Raw genomic sequence first — 18,563 nt, forward strand, 5'->3', positions numbered from 1 at the left:
TATTCATATGTAAGTATAATAAATCACCTTGTTTTAGATTTTAAAATATAGTCGTAAATTACTGTGACCACAAGAAGAACAAAATGTCACTTGTTGGTACTTTTGTTATGTTCAGATTTTCTTTCTGTGTCCCATTTTCATCTTATTTTTTGAAGACTACCATGCTTTTTGCGAGTTTGGCTTTTGCTTTGCTTCATTTTGGTATTTTATGTGCATTTATATTCTGTTCTCTTGTTTGGTGTGATTTTTATCAACCATCTCTCCAATTTCATTAGTCCAGCTTCAATTATAGCTGTGCCCTGTTTCTAATCAACCACTGGCTCCTTATTCAAAACTCACCTCTCTATCTTAAATATGTGTCATTTTAGATGCCATTCTGTTATTCCTATCAGCATTTTTTTTACGAAAAATTGTTTCCTTGGGCCTTTCTCTTTACCATTACATGACAGTAACTCTCTTTTCTGCTATTTGAATTTCTGATTTAGAGGATAAGGTTTTGTAGTTTTTATCAGGAAAATATTTTAATCAATTTTGAGGAATAATTTCCAACTTCCACATGCATGTTAGCTCTTGCATTTCAGATTAATAGTGCCCAATTATATTAGACCATTACTTAGCCATCTATTACCATTTAAAGGAAAGACGGCAATTCACAATAAAACACAGAGTTGCTCATTATCTCCTCTAATTAAGCCCCTTAAATCCTGTTTCTTTGGGGGGTATTTTGTTCTTGCTGAAGCCGACGCTCTCATCTCTTACTCTGGAGCTCTCCCAACATACAGACTCCACCACAGGAAGCTTCTGATGACTCCAAGGCTTTTGGGAATGACGCCTGTCACAGATTTCCACACAGCAAGTTTGTCGCAATCAGACGAGCTAATTAGCCTTGAGTTTCAAGACTGCACATGTGGAGGTTTGAGAGAAAAGTTAAAATAAACATCAACATATGGGACAGACAGGGGAAAAAATAAAAGGAGCAATAACCAACAAGTACATTCATAAGCAGAAACAACATATAGAGGTTTTACATCTAAAATATATATTTATGAATGCCCCAACTTTAGCTAAAACTTTTTTAACCTCATGATTTGTCTTTAAGTCGGCGATGATTTTATTTCGCCTTCATGTTCTTGTCTATATTAGGGAGAGAAAATACTACACAATATCTGCAGTGTAATCCAATTTAAATTCCTGTGTGTAATATAAATTCAGCATCATGCTTATTGGAAGGACAGAAAAGATATGAGCTCCAATAATGTCATTTTGTGTGTCACGCCTTATTTTAAAGTGTTGGTGCAGAGAAGACTAGTTTTCATTTGAAAACTTTCTGTCATACCTGAGGTCATGCAAAATATTATCCCTCAGTCTTTTGCTTTGTGAAGCTTGCTACTCATGCAATATTTGGTAAATCTTCTCAAGCTGCAAGGAACAAAGACAGAAAAAGTTTAACTTTCCTTTGTCTTCCAGCAAAGCACAGAGCAGCAGAATGTTTAAGAATAAACTCCTGTGGGTGTTATCTCCAAGCTGAGAGTCACTGTTGTTTTTGTGATTGCTCAGAAACACGTTAATAATGTAACTTGGTGTTTGCATGCAAAGTGTGTGATTAACCAGAATAATGAGATTGAGACAACGGCAGAAAACGAAGACAGAATCTACTGAGTTTAACAAAACAACAGGAGCAACTTTACCACACATTTCTAGAAACTAAGTAATTAAATGGCAGTTTCTGACAGAAATGAATCCTTTCAGTGGCTCAAGTAACGTTTTTTTTATCATCCATTGTTTCATCATGTTTATCATTTTAGCTAAAAATATAGGAAGTTTTGTTCTAATGGCTTAACCCAATTCTGCTGCTGTTCATGTTTGACTTACTTTTATTTATTTTAGAGCAGCTATTGAAGGTTTTATATAAACTATGTATTGATTCATTTTACATATATGTGATTTTTCTCTTATGAAATAATAAACAGGAACTCTTAAAGTCATCCTCAACATTTTTGAAGATTTTTGTGATCAACATTTATTAGGAATGCCTGCTAAGTCTAAGATAAAGGCAAATAAGTACATTAATATAATGTTGGAAAGTGATTGAAATATCCTATTATTAAAACTGAAGAATGTAACTTTTATTTTAAAAAAAGTTGCTTATTTATTAAAGTTGTCATTATGTTGTGACAGTATAATAAAAAAATATATATAATCTGTGAAAAGACTAATCTCCTCCACCTCCTCCCTGAGCTGGTATTGCCACGCCCAGTCAAAACCAACCAATCAGAGCCAGGAGGAGGGTCTTAGCGTAGTCAATCAACTTGTGAACCTGCTGCAAAATGTGCTAATGGCAGAGAAACGACTCATCATCATAAAAATACTGTTTATCCACTGGACATGCTAACTTGCCTCAGCATTTACACCGTGATCTGCCAACCACAGGAACCTGCAAGGACACAGGCATGATTGACAGCACTGAGATTCGTCTCCTGGCTCTGGTTGGTTGATACTAGTTAGCAGAGGGGCTCAATTGTTTCACAAATTATCTGTCTCATATTGAAAAAGTGCTAATTTCAAAATATATCTTTTTTTATATAATGCTGCTTTAATAGCAGATAGGATTTTATGTGTCATATCTGTGAAACCTAGAACTGAAAACCTCCATTTAAAATCCATTTTTCACTGTTTTAAACTCTTCAAATTGTTCCATGGTATACATTATTATCAGGCTATGATATGCTGGTTCAGACTCATGGAAGAATATATTTTTTATATAAAAATTAATTAGCAGTCCCCTCATGAATGACTGGGGCTTGTCCTGGTACAATATGGCAAGCTCAAGACGTCAGCAGGGAACCTCAAGGTTAGAACTCATCAATTTTCATGCATAGCCAGATGGCCCTGCCTTTGAGTTCTTCCTCCAGAGACTTTACAAGTCTCTACACCAGAGACATGCAGAGACCAAGGAGAAGACACAATCCCTATTTAAGACAAGAAGAGTGCCGAACTGAGGTCATTACGGGAGTGGGATGGATTTCAAATTTGCCCAGCATACTCAAGCCCAGGCCCAGTTTTCATTATAATCTCTTTTTTTTCTGAGTTGGAATTGTTCAGGATTCGTCTGACCACTCTTAAAGCACTGCCTTGTTTCCAGCCATTGAGCCGGAAAGAAGAGCCAATATCTCAAGAGTAAGAGCGCACAGACGGAGTCCCAAGAGAAGGCAGTGAGCTCAGCCGGCAGACTGACTCTTCAAATAAGTCTATGTAGCTGTCGGACTGGATACTTCCAGTTTAAAACTTTGCCAGTCGACCCAGTGAGACCACAGAACCAAAAATAACAAACTCAGAAAAAGTAATAACATATTATTTTTCCGATTTTACTTTACCGCAAGCTTGATAAGAGCTTAACATAAAATATTAATTATATTTGATGTTAAAAATGAAATATTTGATATATATACAGCTCTGGCAAAAATGTAAGAGACCACCTTAAATGATTTCTTTCTCTGATTTAAATTTTTATAGGTATATTTTTGAGTAAAATGAGAATTATTATTTTATTCTATGAACTGCAAACAACATGCCTCCGAAATTGGAAGCAAAGTTTTTATTTGCAGAAAATGAGAAATGGTCAAAATAACAAAAAAGATGCAGCACTTTCAGACCTTCTTACTGTGATACCTCTGGCAAAGCAGAAGAAAACAAGTTCATAGTCATTTAGAAACGACACTAATGTTATAACCCAGGAAGAGTTCAGAAATCAATATTTGGTGGAATATGTATATATATGTATATATATATAGAACTTTTATTTTGTGCTCTTCAAATAAATTTGATTGTTGATCAAAAAGTGAGAGATATTTAAGATGTTCCCATAAAACATATATATATTGTTTCTTGACATCTACATAAGAGATATGGCTTCTTCTTGTAAGTGTAAATAAATAATATTCTTACTGTGATACCTCTGGCAGGGCACCAAAGCCAAATATTTTTCTGTATTTCATAAAAATTCAAATGTCCTCTTATCACAAACAATCTTGTGCTCCCATCTTCACATCTCATCTTTACATAAAAAACATAAAAATTTATTTTCATCGATCAAGCATGAAAATAATCCATAAAAAATACACACAGATCAGATGTGTCAGCTGGTGCCTGTAGCAAACAGAAGACGTTTTCTTAGTGAGGATAGATTGGTTCATGGCACAGCTTTAAAACTGCCTGTGGATGTTTTTGCAAGCCTAAACTCACTGAGTAATGACTTCATTTGCTCAGCTCTCTGGTATCTCTTTAATCTGAGAAATGATTGCATCGTCAACCATAAACTTGGATTGATGTGACAAGATAGCACTTCATTAAAAAATATCCTAATGATTTCAAGACAGCTGAAACACTTCCTTGCAAAAGTATTTAGAAGATTTTTAATATTTTATCATATTACAACAACAAACTTGATGTTAGCACATACTTTAGTGTGTATTATATTCATGAATTAGCAACAAGTTGAGTTGCAATGGGCCCTTGTTATTGTGTTTCAACAGTCTTTTGTTCAGGCCTTGATCCAAGGTCAAAGTGTACACTTTGCATGAGAATATAAATTTCTGTTGGAGATGACAAAGGACAACAGAGCAATCAAGAGAATTGTTAGTGAAATTACAGCGTCTCTTATCTCTGGGTCGTGATTGTGGCACGTGTTCCAACTATTGCTGCAGCTTTCTGTCAAAGGGAGGTAGTGCTGCTGTTTTACCGGCTTGAAATTTGAAATGCAAAATAATTTCTATTCAATTATCCAACTATTAAATGTACCACTGCTCCTATAAGTTGTGCAGCAACAAAAATAAGAATTGTTTATGTCTTTCATTGAAGTAACCGTCTCTTTTCTGCTACTTCTGTCAACAGGGGCCACTAAAGACATGGGCAAAATGCTTGGTGGAGAGGAGGAGAAGGACCCTGATGCTCAGAAGAAAGAGGAGGAGAGGCAAGAAGCACTAAGGCAACAAGAAGAGGAGAGGAAGGCGAAATATGCAAGAATGGAGGCAGAGAGAGAAAACCTCCGACAGGGCATCAGGGACAAGGTCAGGAATTTAGATCAAAGAATATTCAAATGTCCAGTAGAAAAATTGCAAAAAGAATTGAAAACTGAAATTTATTCTTTCTTTTTCCATCCAGTAATATTGAGCCTTTTTTATTTTATTTTTGCAAAGAATGAAAAGCAAATATTTTCTCATTTAAAATCTAAATTAATTTAATTTAATTTTATTTTTTTATTCAATTCACTCAATAGAAATAGTTGATGTCACAACTAAAAAAAGTAGTGAATGAAAAGGAGCAGAAAGAAGAATACACTTACATCTCCTAATCATGTAAAAACAAAATTAGCTGATTAGCATAGGACACATTTCGAATACACAAAAATTAAACAAGAAATACACAACAAAACATCGGCTTATTCAACTCCATCAAAATTTCCAATTTTTTTTTTTTTTTTATTCAAATTTTTCTTGAAAGAAACTGCTTCGTAGCAAGATTATTTGTTCAAATTTTCTTATCTATTCATAAAACCGAAGTTAGAACCTTAAAGGCTTTAAAAACCCCTAAAATGATTTGTTTACTGATATTTCAAACTGCAAAGATTTATGATTAATATTTAATTACGCTCTACAGGTGTTTCACGCTTCTGGTAAAATATTACTCTTAACACTGCTAATAACGAATTAAATGTTTGACAGAAAGACTCTTTGAAGAGTTGGAGAATCTCCTCTCAACTCCACAGCGTAGACAGGGGGAAACAAGATGAGAGATAAAGAGTGGTTTGACAGCGAGTCTTCGGGAAGTGTTTGACTTTATTCTGTGGAGAGGAGCTGACTAAGCGTGACGGTCTTCACTTTTAACTGATGCAAGCCTTTTGTTGCTTTGGAATAAGCCTCAGAGCGAGAGACGAACAAGACAGATTGGAGGAGGGCGAGTTAAAGCAGCATGAGGGAGAAGTAAAGAGAAGATCTCCAGCAAATATATCAATAAACAATTGCTTCAGTGGCCTTTTGCTGTTAGAACCACTTCCCAAGTTATATGTTGAATCTCGTTCTCAAAACTTTTTTGGTCAAAGCACTTGGGCAGAAGGAATGACTACCATTAGTTTTAGCTGTCATGTTGTCAACATAATATAAGTCTTAAATGTACGTGTGCTATATCAAAGAAAAAGGGAAGCAGTACTTTGCTACACTACAACTATAACAAGGTCAGGAAAAGCTTTTAGAAACAGAAAAAATAGTGAGGAAGAGGGTATGTTATGCTTGCATGACTTTAACCACCACCGTAACACGTACCAACGCTGACATCGTCAGTAGAGCACCTGTTTAAATGAGCTAATCAACCACCGCAGTGTTAGCTTAGCTACTAGCTGCGGTAGCTCATCTACCAAAACGAGCACTTATTAATAATCGCAAAATAGATATTAAGCCTAAAAACATAAAAGTTTAACGGAGTGAATGTTCTGTTCTTTGTGTGGGAAATGTTTGAATTAATTTTTGGTGTTGAATCGTGAAACATAAAGTGGCGTTGTTGTCAGTTGCTACGGCAACGAGTTTGCTAGTGCAGCCGAAACAGAGAGCAAGAAAAAAGAGTTGGTTTTTAACTGTTTTTCTGCGCTATTGTTACCTCTGCTGTGCCGCAATGTTCTGAATCAACAAAACGTACATCTACAGGTTTCATTTAGTTAACGTCATTGTTCTCCCGGGGCAGCGCGGCTATGGAGGACCTGGAGAATAGCCCTCCAGCTTTGTGCGCATGCGCAAAATTTCCGGATGTAAACAATAGCGTGCAAAGGGTTCATAGCCTCCATGTGTTAACTTTAAATGTTGCTGCTACTGACTGCTAAGTACAGATTTATTTTCCTCAATCCTATATCCACAGCTCATGATTTGGTTATTTATATTATACCTAACATTTTATCTTTAATTAGGCATATTTAAAAGAAAATAAAGAGTTAAAAAGTTAAAAACAAAGTCTGCTGGAAGTAACCATCGGAAAACAAATATACTAGTTGGAAACAGTATCTAGACTCTAGGGCAGGGGTTTTCAAAGTATGAAAGGGTGAGCCCCCCTCCAAGGAGCACAATGCCTGCCGCGCCTCCCCCCCCCTTTGAAAAAGTAACTTTAATCGGACTACTGATTACTCCTTGAAAAAGTAACTTAGTTAGATTACTGACTACTTGACTTGCAAGTAACTAAGTTACATTAAAAGTAAGCTTTTAGTTACTTTCAGCAGCTGCTAACAACAACAACGCTCCACCTCCTGTGAAAATCACATTGAGCTTTGTCAATACTTAATTATCAGCTATTTTATAATGGTAACATCAACAATGTGTCTCCACTGATAAGGTTGAACTGAAGAGGAGATTGTACAAAAAACAAAAAACGTGAGTAATTTGTGTGGTCTACTGTTGTCTGGAAAACTCTAAGTAGGATTTTAAAGCCCCCCCTCCCCCCAGCCTCCAGATTCTGCGTTACGGCCCTGAGTTTGATGTCGCAGCGCACAGAGCTCCTCCTGCAGCTCCACAGCTCAGATGGTTGCACATATTTGTGACACTTACAGTAATATTAATAATTATAGTGGCGTTAAGTTGACATTATAATTATTGCCAACTCCGGACACGTTTATTCGTGGCTGTTTTCACGTTTATTGCGCTGTTCATATTGGTCTCGATGTTTGCAGTTTTCTGGAGCGCAACGCGAAGCTCGACGTCATTCAGAGGTAATACATTAACTTGACATTAACAAAGACACAGCGGGACGGATCATCCGGGAAATGATGAACAGGGAGAGACGGAGTAAGACTACGTTAATGACGGACAAATTCTGGGATTTATTATGAGTCTCTGTTTATTTCCAAGCCCAAATGAGTAACTTCGCGTTCAAAAACGAGCCCAAAAAGGCGCAACCAGCAACTCATTAAATCTGCAAGCGACTTTAAAAAAATGAAGCCCAAAGCCGCTTATAATAATCGGACTTGTCGACAGAAACTCAAAATAGTTCCAGTTTTTCCACCGACAAAATGCGCATCTCCCTCCATTGTTTACATTTCTGTCGCATAGAGACGTCGGTCACTCGACAAGACGAGTAGAGGAAATAAGATTCAATAACAAAAGAAGATAGTAACGCAGTAACGCAAAAATGATTTTGATAAGTAACTGTAGTCTGACTACTGGATTTGAAATAGCAACGCGTTAGATTACTGGTTACTGAAAAAAGTGGTCTGACGTCAGTAACGTTACTGACATCACTGGCCAAAACATCCTCTAAGGGGGGAAACATTTCCACTGATCCCCGCTCCACACGCGCACCCCACAGTACCAAATTTTCCTAAATCCACAGAGTTGATCGTGTGCGTGAAAGACGTTTCTCTCACATCAGTAGACAGCAAGCAGATAGCTTTTCCGGTTTATTTTTTCCCTCGCACCGCGCCTCCCCTAAAGTGCTCTGGCGCCCCCCAGGGGAGGCGCGCCTCACACTTTGAAAACCGCCGCTCTAGGGCATTAAATGAGCCTAACAAAGAGTAGATGGAATGACAAAAACTACTTCAGTTATTCAATACCACATAGGCTCCAACTGGACATAGCTGATAGTTGTTTTTGTTTGTTTGAGTAATGGTTATAATCCCTGATATTTTCATAAACTGTCTAGCAAATAAAAATCACAATGGAAACAAGGTGTAAAAATGCCATTTTCAGACAATAAAAAACATAGATAAATCAATATGTGACATTCAACCTCTTTCATGAGTATTCTTTAAAATATGTAGCAATGCAAAGTGGTTAACTACACATTTTCAATTACATGGGTTTCATAGAAACCAAAAGATATGAACAAAAGTCAGTTCTTTGAAGACAAATGGCAAAATGTTATTAAAATCTGGCCTGCTGTGTCATTTTTCCTTTTTTGTTTCTGCAGTATGGCATCAAGAAGAAGGAGGAGAAGGAAGCTGAGGCGGCCGCTGCCATGGAGCAGGCCTCAGAGGGCAGCCTTACCCGCCCTAAAAAGGCCGTCCCCACTGGCTGCGGCGATGAGGAGGAAGAGGAGAGCATCGTGGATACTGTCATGAAATTCATCCCAGCCCCTCTGATGGATATGTTCAATAAAAAGTAACAGGGTTTTGCTTGGAAATATGGTTAACTTCTTACAAAATCCTTCTAATTAATGCTGTACCCGCCTGTCCCACTCCAACCTGCCGTCACACTATTCTTCACACTTGTCCAATCCCATCAAACCAAATACTAAGTGTCCTGGAATTACGCAGTGTGCCATGATTTTGTTTCTGAGCTGAACTAGCCAATCTCAAACAGTGATTCATACTTTTAATATCATGACAAGAGAATCAGTTATCCTGTTTAAAGATTACAAAAACACCTACATATATCGCTTTATTTACCAACTTTTCAATCCATTTCTCAGAATAAGTCTAAACATTGCCGACAGCCACTTTTTTGTTTGTAAATAGCCTAAATAATATAAGAGTACTATATGAGTGAAATATGATATATAACAAGATTACTAAGAGTATAAGCCATATTTTTAACTTTTAGGGAATTATCCAAATCATATAAAATTTAATTAAAATTTTCATTTTCCTTTTACCTTCCTGCTAATTTTTGATACATAGTGTACAGAGATACATGCATTTTTTTATTGGTTCTTCGTTGTGGCCATTCATCCTTAAATTGATCATTACGTGAATGTGAAATATGAACATGACATGTTAAATGTGCAAAAACAAAGTCAAGTAAGTTTGTGAAGTGAAGGAATTTATTTCTACTGAGAGAAATTTGTTTATTTTGTATGCATGCATTTAATACCTACGAGGCGATGTGCATATACTGATTTCATTTGTAGTCATTAAAGAGAAGATGTTGGTATTTCAGGCAATAAATTATTTAATTAAAACATTTCATTCAACTTCACTGTACATTAGGAGATAACTGATTGTTCAAAAGGTTCTTCCATGGAGAAACATTTTCTCTATAAGTAAAACTTGTTTTAAAACAGGAGGGTAAAATTATATAAATTCAAAAAGTTCACTGGTTATATTATATTTGATTGTGGCTTAGAAAACTCTGTTTTGCCAGTGTTATTTAGTCTTCTTTTGAAACAAGATGTGTAAAAATTTTACCTGGCTGGTTAATTTGAAGCTACTTGTAATATCTTTGTGTTTTCTTATTTTATTATAATGTAAAAACAAAAAAAAGAATAGAAACTTCATAAACACAACTATGTTGTGTACACACTATATGTGAACAGACAGTGACAATAGTGCAATATATTGTTCAAAATGAAGTTGTCCTGTGTTGGTTTAACAAACGGGAGTGAAGTCCCAAATCAGCAATAATGGACAATCTTCATTGTTTTGTGTTTCAAAGTTACTCCTAAATGTGTTAGTCGATGTTAACGGCACAGACGTGTCAACGTACTGTAACAGTGAAAGTTTTGTAGGTCAGACACATTTATCTTAAGAGGGAAGGTGGGACAATTTGCTTCATGTCATAAAAGTGTTTTAATCACATGAGCGTTCATCAACTGGAATTCACAAACCGTTCACTGTAATGAGGAAGGCTAACACAATGAGAAATGATTCACAAAACTTCATGGCCGAACAAGGCAAAATATTTAACATTATGACAGTTACTGGTCTGTTGTGCTAGGAAATAGCTGCACAAATTCAAATACCTGTACAAATTATTTTCTATGTCTTTGTTTTTAATTTTACTTAATTCCAGAGTGTCTTGTCGAACATTCCAGATATTTCTGACATTCCACCAGATTTATGCTGGTAATCCACCTACTTAATTACAGATAATTGCAGTAGGCCTCAGTCAACTCCTTCTTTGCCTTTCAGACTACTACATCACAATGTAAACCTTAAACTATTTGTGCTTTTATAAGTCAAAAATTGAGGATTGACTCCAATCTACAGTTAAACAGATGAGATGTGTGCCAATGCCATTTGAAGGGTAATTTTAGCTGCCATGTACAGAAAAGTCCAAAATCAAATCTCTGTAATCATCAATGTGCTTTTGAAAACAGTAACTTAGATATTGTGGTAGATTTTTTTACTGAATGTTTTGTGATCCACTTGGGCACAGTAGGTGTAGTTGTAGCTGAGGTTTTAAAAACCACACATTTTGCCTCGATGTTGCAGAACCTGTGTATTCCTGTTTCTTCTATAAGGGATTTAGTTTTTGTTTTGTGTTTTATAAACTGTGTAATTATTTAAAATTTAGTAGAACACACAGTACTGGTGCAACGCCACCCACAGAGCAAATTTCTTTAAAGTCTTGTGAGTTCACTGCATTTGTAAACTGCCAGCCGCTGTGGCAACATTACGTTAGCAGTCAACCATTTGATAGTTGTTGCCATGTTAGGGAGCAGTTATTTAATTATACCAAAGAATAGTGATGTTGATAGCAGATTTAGTAAAAGAGCTTTCATTTTTGTTTTAGTAAATTCTCAGGTATTATAGCTTGATGTTTGGTTAGTAGGCGTTAACTACAGCTGTTGTTGAATTACCGTCAATATAAAGACATATTAGTTTCATTGCTAACAACTTAGCTTGTCAACAGCTACTATTAGTTTTGAATACATTCAGCTAAATAGAAGTTGGGCTACCTAAAATACTACTAAGCAGAGACATAAAAGTTAACAAATGGAAGTCATATTTAATATGTTTGTGTTTAAACCTGATGGATTTTAATGGCATAAACTCCAGTTTCACGGCTAGCTAGAAACTAGGTTTAGCTAGCTAGACAGCTTGTTAAGCGAGCTAGGTTTTGCTAGTTGGTCAAACCTAGGTTTAGCTAAGCTTATCTAAATTGGGTCTAGCTAGTTTAGCTAGCAAAACCTAGCTTTATTTAAAGTAAGCAAGTTGCTCTATTATAACATTTGATATCTAAAAAAAATGTTTTAAAAGCTACAATTCCTGCCTTGAATAAGTTCCCAAGCAACAAAACTTAAACTGCTGAGCTAGCAACCTAGCTTTGTTGTTCACAACAAAACTTTTTGTTTTGTTGTGAATAAGTTTTTATTGTTGGTCTACTGGTATTTTTATTAACATAAATTCATGTCTTTACTAGGGTAGTTTCATTTCTGGCATCCTACTTTATTGATGGCAAGCCAGTGAGCGCATAGTATTTAATAAAATCCTTAGCCTGGGAATATCTTAGAAATTTTATTTACTCCCTTAAATCAAGCAGTCCTATCGCTTGTAACATTTTGATTGATGGAAAGTAAGTACATAGGCAGTAAACTATGATTTTTGAATCTTTAGCACAGCTAGATAGCTACAAATTCTGCCCTTGATAAAGCCCTTGCTAATAGTGAGAAACTGTCTGGTCTATAAAAGAAAGTTACAAGTATTGTCTTTAAGTTCTTTGTTAGCTAGTTTAGCTAGATGCTACATCAGCATCTAATTGAACTAGTAAAGATATGTTGTCATATCTTCTAAAAGGTCAGAAAATATACTAACTTTTATTTTAGAATATCTTCAATCCCAGATTTGTTAGAAACTTCAATTACTGCCTTAAAATAAAAAGTCTGATCGCTAGTGAGCTGGTTTTCTTACTGCTAGGAATTTAGGCCACGGTGACATTTAATTTGATCATGTTTGGTCTTAAAATATTTTTGAAAGCTACAATTACTGCCCTTGTGAATGATGCCAAGCAACAACATCTTAGCAAAAATCATGTGTATTCAAAAGTATTTTTTCAAATTAATAAAACCCAATCACTGTCTGCATCTAATATTCCACCAAATACAGTCACAAACATTTTTATTATTATCTTTTAAATAGAAAACTGATTGTTCTCCTGCTGCCCAAACAAACTGCCCAAGCCCTGGAGGAACTCAGTATGTTGCCATTTTGTAAATGTTGAGTCAAAGCCCACACCAGTTGAAAGTCACCTATTTATGTCACTCATACACTCATTAGCAGGTTTTAAAAACTGCCTGAATATGAATAACATGGCTTCTAGAAGAATAATCCTTTGATGTGACTTGAATGTAACTGTCTGACGTTTCTCTCTTCTTGCATCTGTCTTTTCTCTGTTCTGTATGTGCTGAGGAGATGCTATTTCTGGTGCCGTTTTTTCTCCCTGTCCGTTGTCAGTCCTGTTTTCTGTCCTCTGGTGGCTGGTATTCTGAGTAAAAGAAAAAATAAGAAATATGTTTATTTGCTGCATTATTTTGTACTGCAAAAATCTCCCCACCTTTCTCCCAGCCCCTTCCTCTCTGTATCCTCCTTATGTGTTGACAAAAGTGTATGCATGCTTTTGGTGTGCGATGTAGGCAAGGTTGTGGATATAAACGTTTCGTGTCCTCTGTGTTTCAAAGCTCCACCTGTTAGCCTCACTGCATGCTATTTTAGGCAAATATTTCAATATGTAACTTTCCTGCAAAAGTGGAATCACCGCACACTGAGAATAAAGTGATTTCATATAATTTTTTTTAGTCTTGTGTTTCTGCATTCAAACTGTTAAAAAGCACACTGCAAAAACACAAAATCTTACCACATAATTTTGGTCTACAAATATTTTTGTATACTTGAAATAAGAGAAAACTAAGCAATTTTTCAGCAAAATATGAGAGGTTGTTTTAGGTGAATAATTTCTTAATATTGATGAAAATGCATTAGTTCTATTGGTAGACATTTTCCCCATAATTTTCCAATAGAACAAATACTTTTTCAGTATTAAGGAGTTATGGACTTTGAGGAAAAGTACATTTTCTCTTATTTCAACTCAACCAAAATTTGTCAGTAAGACGTTGTGATTTTGCAGTTTATGTGTTTGGTTTTGGAACCACTGGTATTTCTGCTTTCTGGTCAAAATCACTCTATATTTCTGAGACTAGGACTTAGCCTTACAGTTGTGGTCCATCCCATTGCATGACGATCAGTACAACCTTTAGTGTAAACCACATGTAAATGTGTCTGTCAGTAAATACTGTTTTTCATTCTCGGCATGGCTTTCTTTTAACTGGGATTTTAACATCAATAAAAGTGAAAAGGGCTGTAAACAGAATGCAATGTGTCGTTCAAATCATGGCTGAAGAGAGACCTGACTTGTGATTGTCTCACGGTGACTACACGGACATCAAACAGATAAAATTAGCATCTCTGCCATATAAGCTTTTTGTTCTAAGTGGGTCTTTGATATGAGAATATCCAAAATTCAAATGCCAGGCAAGGATTATGGATTACTCTTTAAATATGGTTTATTTCTGCTCAGAAAATTAATCGATTGTTATGCCAGTGGTTGGGTAATCAGGTTTAATTTTTAAATTATTTTTTTATTATTTGTGAGATTTTTGTTATTTCTAAGATCCCTTAAATTGTTCATAAAATTGCAATTTTAGCCCAGATTGGAAGTTATTTATTTCTACCATGAAAATTGCCTTTCAATCTTGTGTTGCAAACAAGTCAACCCAGTAAATCATATAAACAGTAGAATTAAAAGCACTTTCTCATGCATGATGAATTAGGCTCCACATGTTGTTCCTTGAACTGGATTAAACTAAATATTTCTTACTGTCTGATGCAACAGATGTTGAAAAATTATACAGCTCCCCATATGCAAAATAGATTTGTCAAATGGGAAGGTTGTTATTTGCACTTATGCAAAATTAAACCGAAATATGTCTGTCAAATTAATATGAGTTTTAATATTTGTGAAAATAAACCATGAGAAGTTTTAATTTGAGGTATAACCTTGCAAATTATTCTTCTTTATCTTATTAATCAAGCTATTTTTAGAGGTGTTATGCTAACTCTATTCATCTTATCAACTTAAAATGAAAATTACTGAACCATTATAGACCACAGATTGTAAGTAACTGTTTAATTGACTGTTTAGTTCGGTTACATTTTCTTGTTATTAATCAAAAAATAAGGATGGAAATTAGCTACTTTGCTATAATGTCATGTATTTGTAGGTAAACATTAATATGTATCTAATTTCAAACAATGAACAAAGGTTTTTAATAATGGTTGTGAAACAACAAAAAGAGCATTTTTGTCATCTTCTGACAGATAAAACATTAAACTATGATCTGATTTGCAACCAGTTTTCTCTCATACATTTTACATTTTGACACCAGTCGACGCAGCAATATTTCCTGTTCAACAATTCTCCATCTGATTGCCCTGACTTTCACCTAATCCAGCTCCACTGAACACTGTTAATGGCTCAGGAACTGGCTGCTCGTTCTGCAGTAGGACTGCGAAATATCTGGTGGTTTTACTGTGCCGCTGCCTTTCCACCACTTCAGGCTGTTGAACACACACGAGAGCGCCGCCTCCTCAAGTCTCCCAGCAGGAAATGGAGGTATAAATCAATTCCATTAGTATTCATGCTTTGAGGTAGCCTTTTCAGACCAAGCTGCCTTTGTGCTCTCTGAACAGCACTCTGGCTGCAGGAAAGTCACAGCTCTATTGCTGTCCTGTAGACATGAAACAGTCACTGTCAATTAATCACTCTCCACTGGGCACTGGCTCCCAGTCATATACCCCAGCTGGTATGAAACATCCAGACATTAATTTATCTTTAGAGCTGAGAAAGTTGATTACTATCACAATCGTTAATTTAGACTTTTCTGTTAATATCTTAATTTGCTCTTTATGTGTTGATATAACAGGATTTGGTGATCAGATTTTGGCAGTAAAATCTTACTTATTAGATTTTGATCACTTTGAAGCCTCAGTTTTGGGTTTTCGCTTTAAATAGTCACAATGTCTTCAGCCAGAACTATCCGTTCAAGGAACTGAGGCAATAACCCTAAATAGAGCTTGCGTGTTAGCTGCCTTTTCCATTGACTACTGGTGGAAACGACAAAGAAGACAACAGGATGTAGAGGACGATGGCTCAGCATGTTTTTTTAATGACTTGTAGCATGATTAAACTTATTTAGATGTGATTTTAGTCCAGTGTCTTACTCAATGAAAACATAGCAATTAAGAAATGTTGTTTTTCGACATTAGTGACAAAAGTTTTTGCACATTTGTAATGGATACATCTCAGTCTGGAGACCTGAATCCTACTAAAAATCAGAAGAGTAAGCCGAAGCTTTGATAGGTCCAAAAGCAAAACAGAAATATTTGTATGTTTATGAAATGTTACAAGTAACAAGTAAATCTTTTTTGCAATATTTATGTAGTCTTTTTTATCTTTTTAATTTTTGGTTCAAGATTCATGGGCAAAATCACACAAAAAAAAACAAAACAAAAAAAACGATGTGCATAATAACTCCACCAGTGCTGCCATATATCTTTATTAGAAAATTGATACACAAATGCTAACGCCACAATATGTAATAACATAGTAGAATCAGCCTTCAAAATGTAATAAACCATTAATGTCACATTATGTAATGATGAAAAATGCAATAAAATCCTTGAACATATTTTGCAATAGTTTCTGCCGAATATGTAATAACATTATTAAATTTAGCACTGATTATTTTGACGTTCTAGAAATGATAATTTAATAATGTGGAGATAAACAATGACTAACTTTACATGTTCATCCTAATTATTATATTTCTAATAAAGATAATGTTGTAGATAACATTTTGGTCATTAAATGACAAACTTTTAGTCCTTTAGTTTCTTTTTCAGACAATGCAAAATGATTCAAAATGTGTTCAAGTATTTTATTTTTAAAGCCAGTTTTATTGCATTATTACATATTGCTGCATTACATGTGCTTTTCTATGAATGCTGATTCTGCTCTTATTTGCATATGTTGTTATTCAAATGAAGTTTTGTGAGATATTCTGAGTCACGTCAACTCCATCAGACAGCTGCTTGACTGCTGTGACTCTTGAAATGCTTCTTCCTCCGCCCTCCAGCTCCGAATCTATGGGACCTGAATAGCTATCGCCGCATCCCAGAGAGACTCTGATTGACAAGTCCATTGCCTTGAAATCTCAGCAGCCGCAGCAGCTCAGATGAAGCTATTATAGGTCTATTTAATGAATAAAGTAGCGCTGAGACGTTCCTCACCCACATCAGCAATTGGCATGGGAGCTGTTTCTCCATCCACCTTGGTGACAAGAGGTTTGACGTAATGTACTAAAGGCATTTAATTTAAACACAGCTCTCCAAGGGGACAGTCCTCCATTTCGCCGTGTTAGAAAGTGCAGACAAAATGAGCTGAAAACAGATTTTAAATGTCCGGTAAGGAAAACTCCTGACCTCAATTAGTGAGCATTCCTCCCCTGGGTCTTAGCTGCTAGCTGCTGCATGATGATGCCAAGAATTTGACTTTATCTGTCTGCAAGTGAATCCTCACAGACTGAAGGTATGAATATTGTAAGTGAAGCTCATGAAGATGTAAACAGAACGTTCTGTTCAGTCTATAAATACTTATCTGCGTTTAACACTCTTTGTTGTGTGAAGCTGTCAGCCATGCACTGCTATGCTTGTCACCTGGAAACTAGGTGTAAAGTAGATCTGAATAAAAAGCATTAAAACAGTTGAAACTGTTGTTTTTCATATTTATGCTGAGAAATAATAGGAAATACCTCAACACTGTGACAGCTCATCATGTTTTAGGCATCAAATGATTAAATAATGTGTGCAGAAAAAAATTATGCACAAGTCATCTCCAAACCATAAACTACTTTATTGAACAGTTCTTTGAAAAATTATTTGTGCTTGTTGGATTTTTGACATTTTGTCACAGTGAAACAACAGTGTTTGATCAGTCCCTCCAGGATTTTGTGATTGTTTCTGTGATTTGTTGCGATCAAAAATCATCAGTTGTGGAGCAACGGTAGAAATATTTGAAAGGAGGTTTTCCTTTCTCTTCTCTTCCTTCTTGTAAAATGTGCAAAATAATTTCCCAGACTCTCATGAAGAACAGTGAGTTCACGTTTGCTCTGTCCTGTCATGTATGAAAGTGACTTTTCGATACTCAACATTTCGATAACAAATCATAGCAAATCAAGTGAGGCAGAGGCAGCAGTGAAGCAGAAGTTAGAAATACTGCCACTTTCTGGTCAGAGTTAGCAGTCATTTAAACCTAACGGTTTGGGCTACTTTTGCAGAAACTCAGTAATAAACTCACAATTATGCATTACCGTAAAAACCTTAACTTTAGTATTGGTTGACTGCCTTAGTATTGGTCGACTGCCTTTCCGAAAACTTTTGCTCGGTGTTGTATGTTTAACAAACGCTCCTGGTTTGACGTTACAGATTTGTTTTTCCCCCTTCAAACATGATATGTTGCATGTAAAAGGAGTTCATTCAGCTTAATCTAAGTTCTACTTCCCTAGAAGGTGCTCCTTCTGCATTAAGCTCTGCTGAGCTGCAAAATTGAACTGGCACCAAATTTGATATAACAGACAGTAGCGCTCCAAGCCTGATGTCTGAATTTTGATTCTGAAGCTGCTTTGGCACTGAGTGGTATAAACTAAATCAACTTATGGATGAAAAGGTTTACAATGCAGCAAAAGCAGGCTCGAAAAATGTAATAAAACATGTTATTAAAATTGCACTGGCTCTTATTGAGCCTGTAGGCTGAAACATA

General features: G+C 35.7%; 1 protein-coding gene and 1 long non-coding RNA gene across 2 annotated transcripts in view; one reads left to right on the forward strand and one right to left on the reverse strand.

Annotated features, from left to right (window-relative positions):
• The window catches only part of cplx2 (complexin 2), a 65,196-nt gene extending 51,720 nt beyond the window's left edge, over positions 1-13,476 (forward strand). The window contains exons 3-4 of the mRNA XM_044127116.1: positions 4,891-5,066; positions 8,941-13,476. Coding sequence (XP_043983051.1) covers positions 4,891-5,066; positions 8,941-9,135 — 371 coding nt within the window. The 3' untranslated portion in view covers positions 9,136-13,476. The remainder of the gene's footprint in view (positions 1-4,890; positions 5,067-8,940) is intronic.
• Positions 764-6,715, reverse strand: LOC122837050. Its single transcript, XR_006371681.1, has 3 exons — positions 6,649-6,715; positions 1,337-1,419; positions 764-899 (listed from the first exon to the last, which is right to left on the reverse strand). It is a non-coding gene; the product is annotated as an uncharacterized LOC122837050 (long non-coding RNA).
• Positions 13,477-18,563: the final 5,087 nt, after the last annotated feature.

Source organism: Gambusia affinis, linkage group LG09, assembly GCF_019740435.1.
Source record: "Gambusia affinis linkage group LG09, SWU_Gaff_1.0, whole genome shotgun sequence".
In the NCBI taxonomy this organism is placed as follows: domain Eukaryota; kingdom Metazoa; phylum Chordata; class Actinopteri; order Cyprinodontiformes; family Poeciliidae; genus Gambusia; species Gambusia affinis.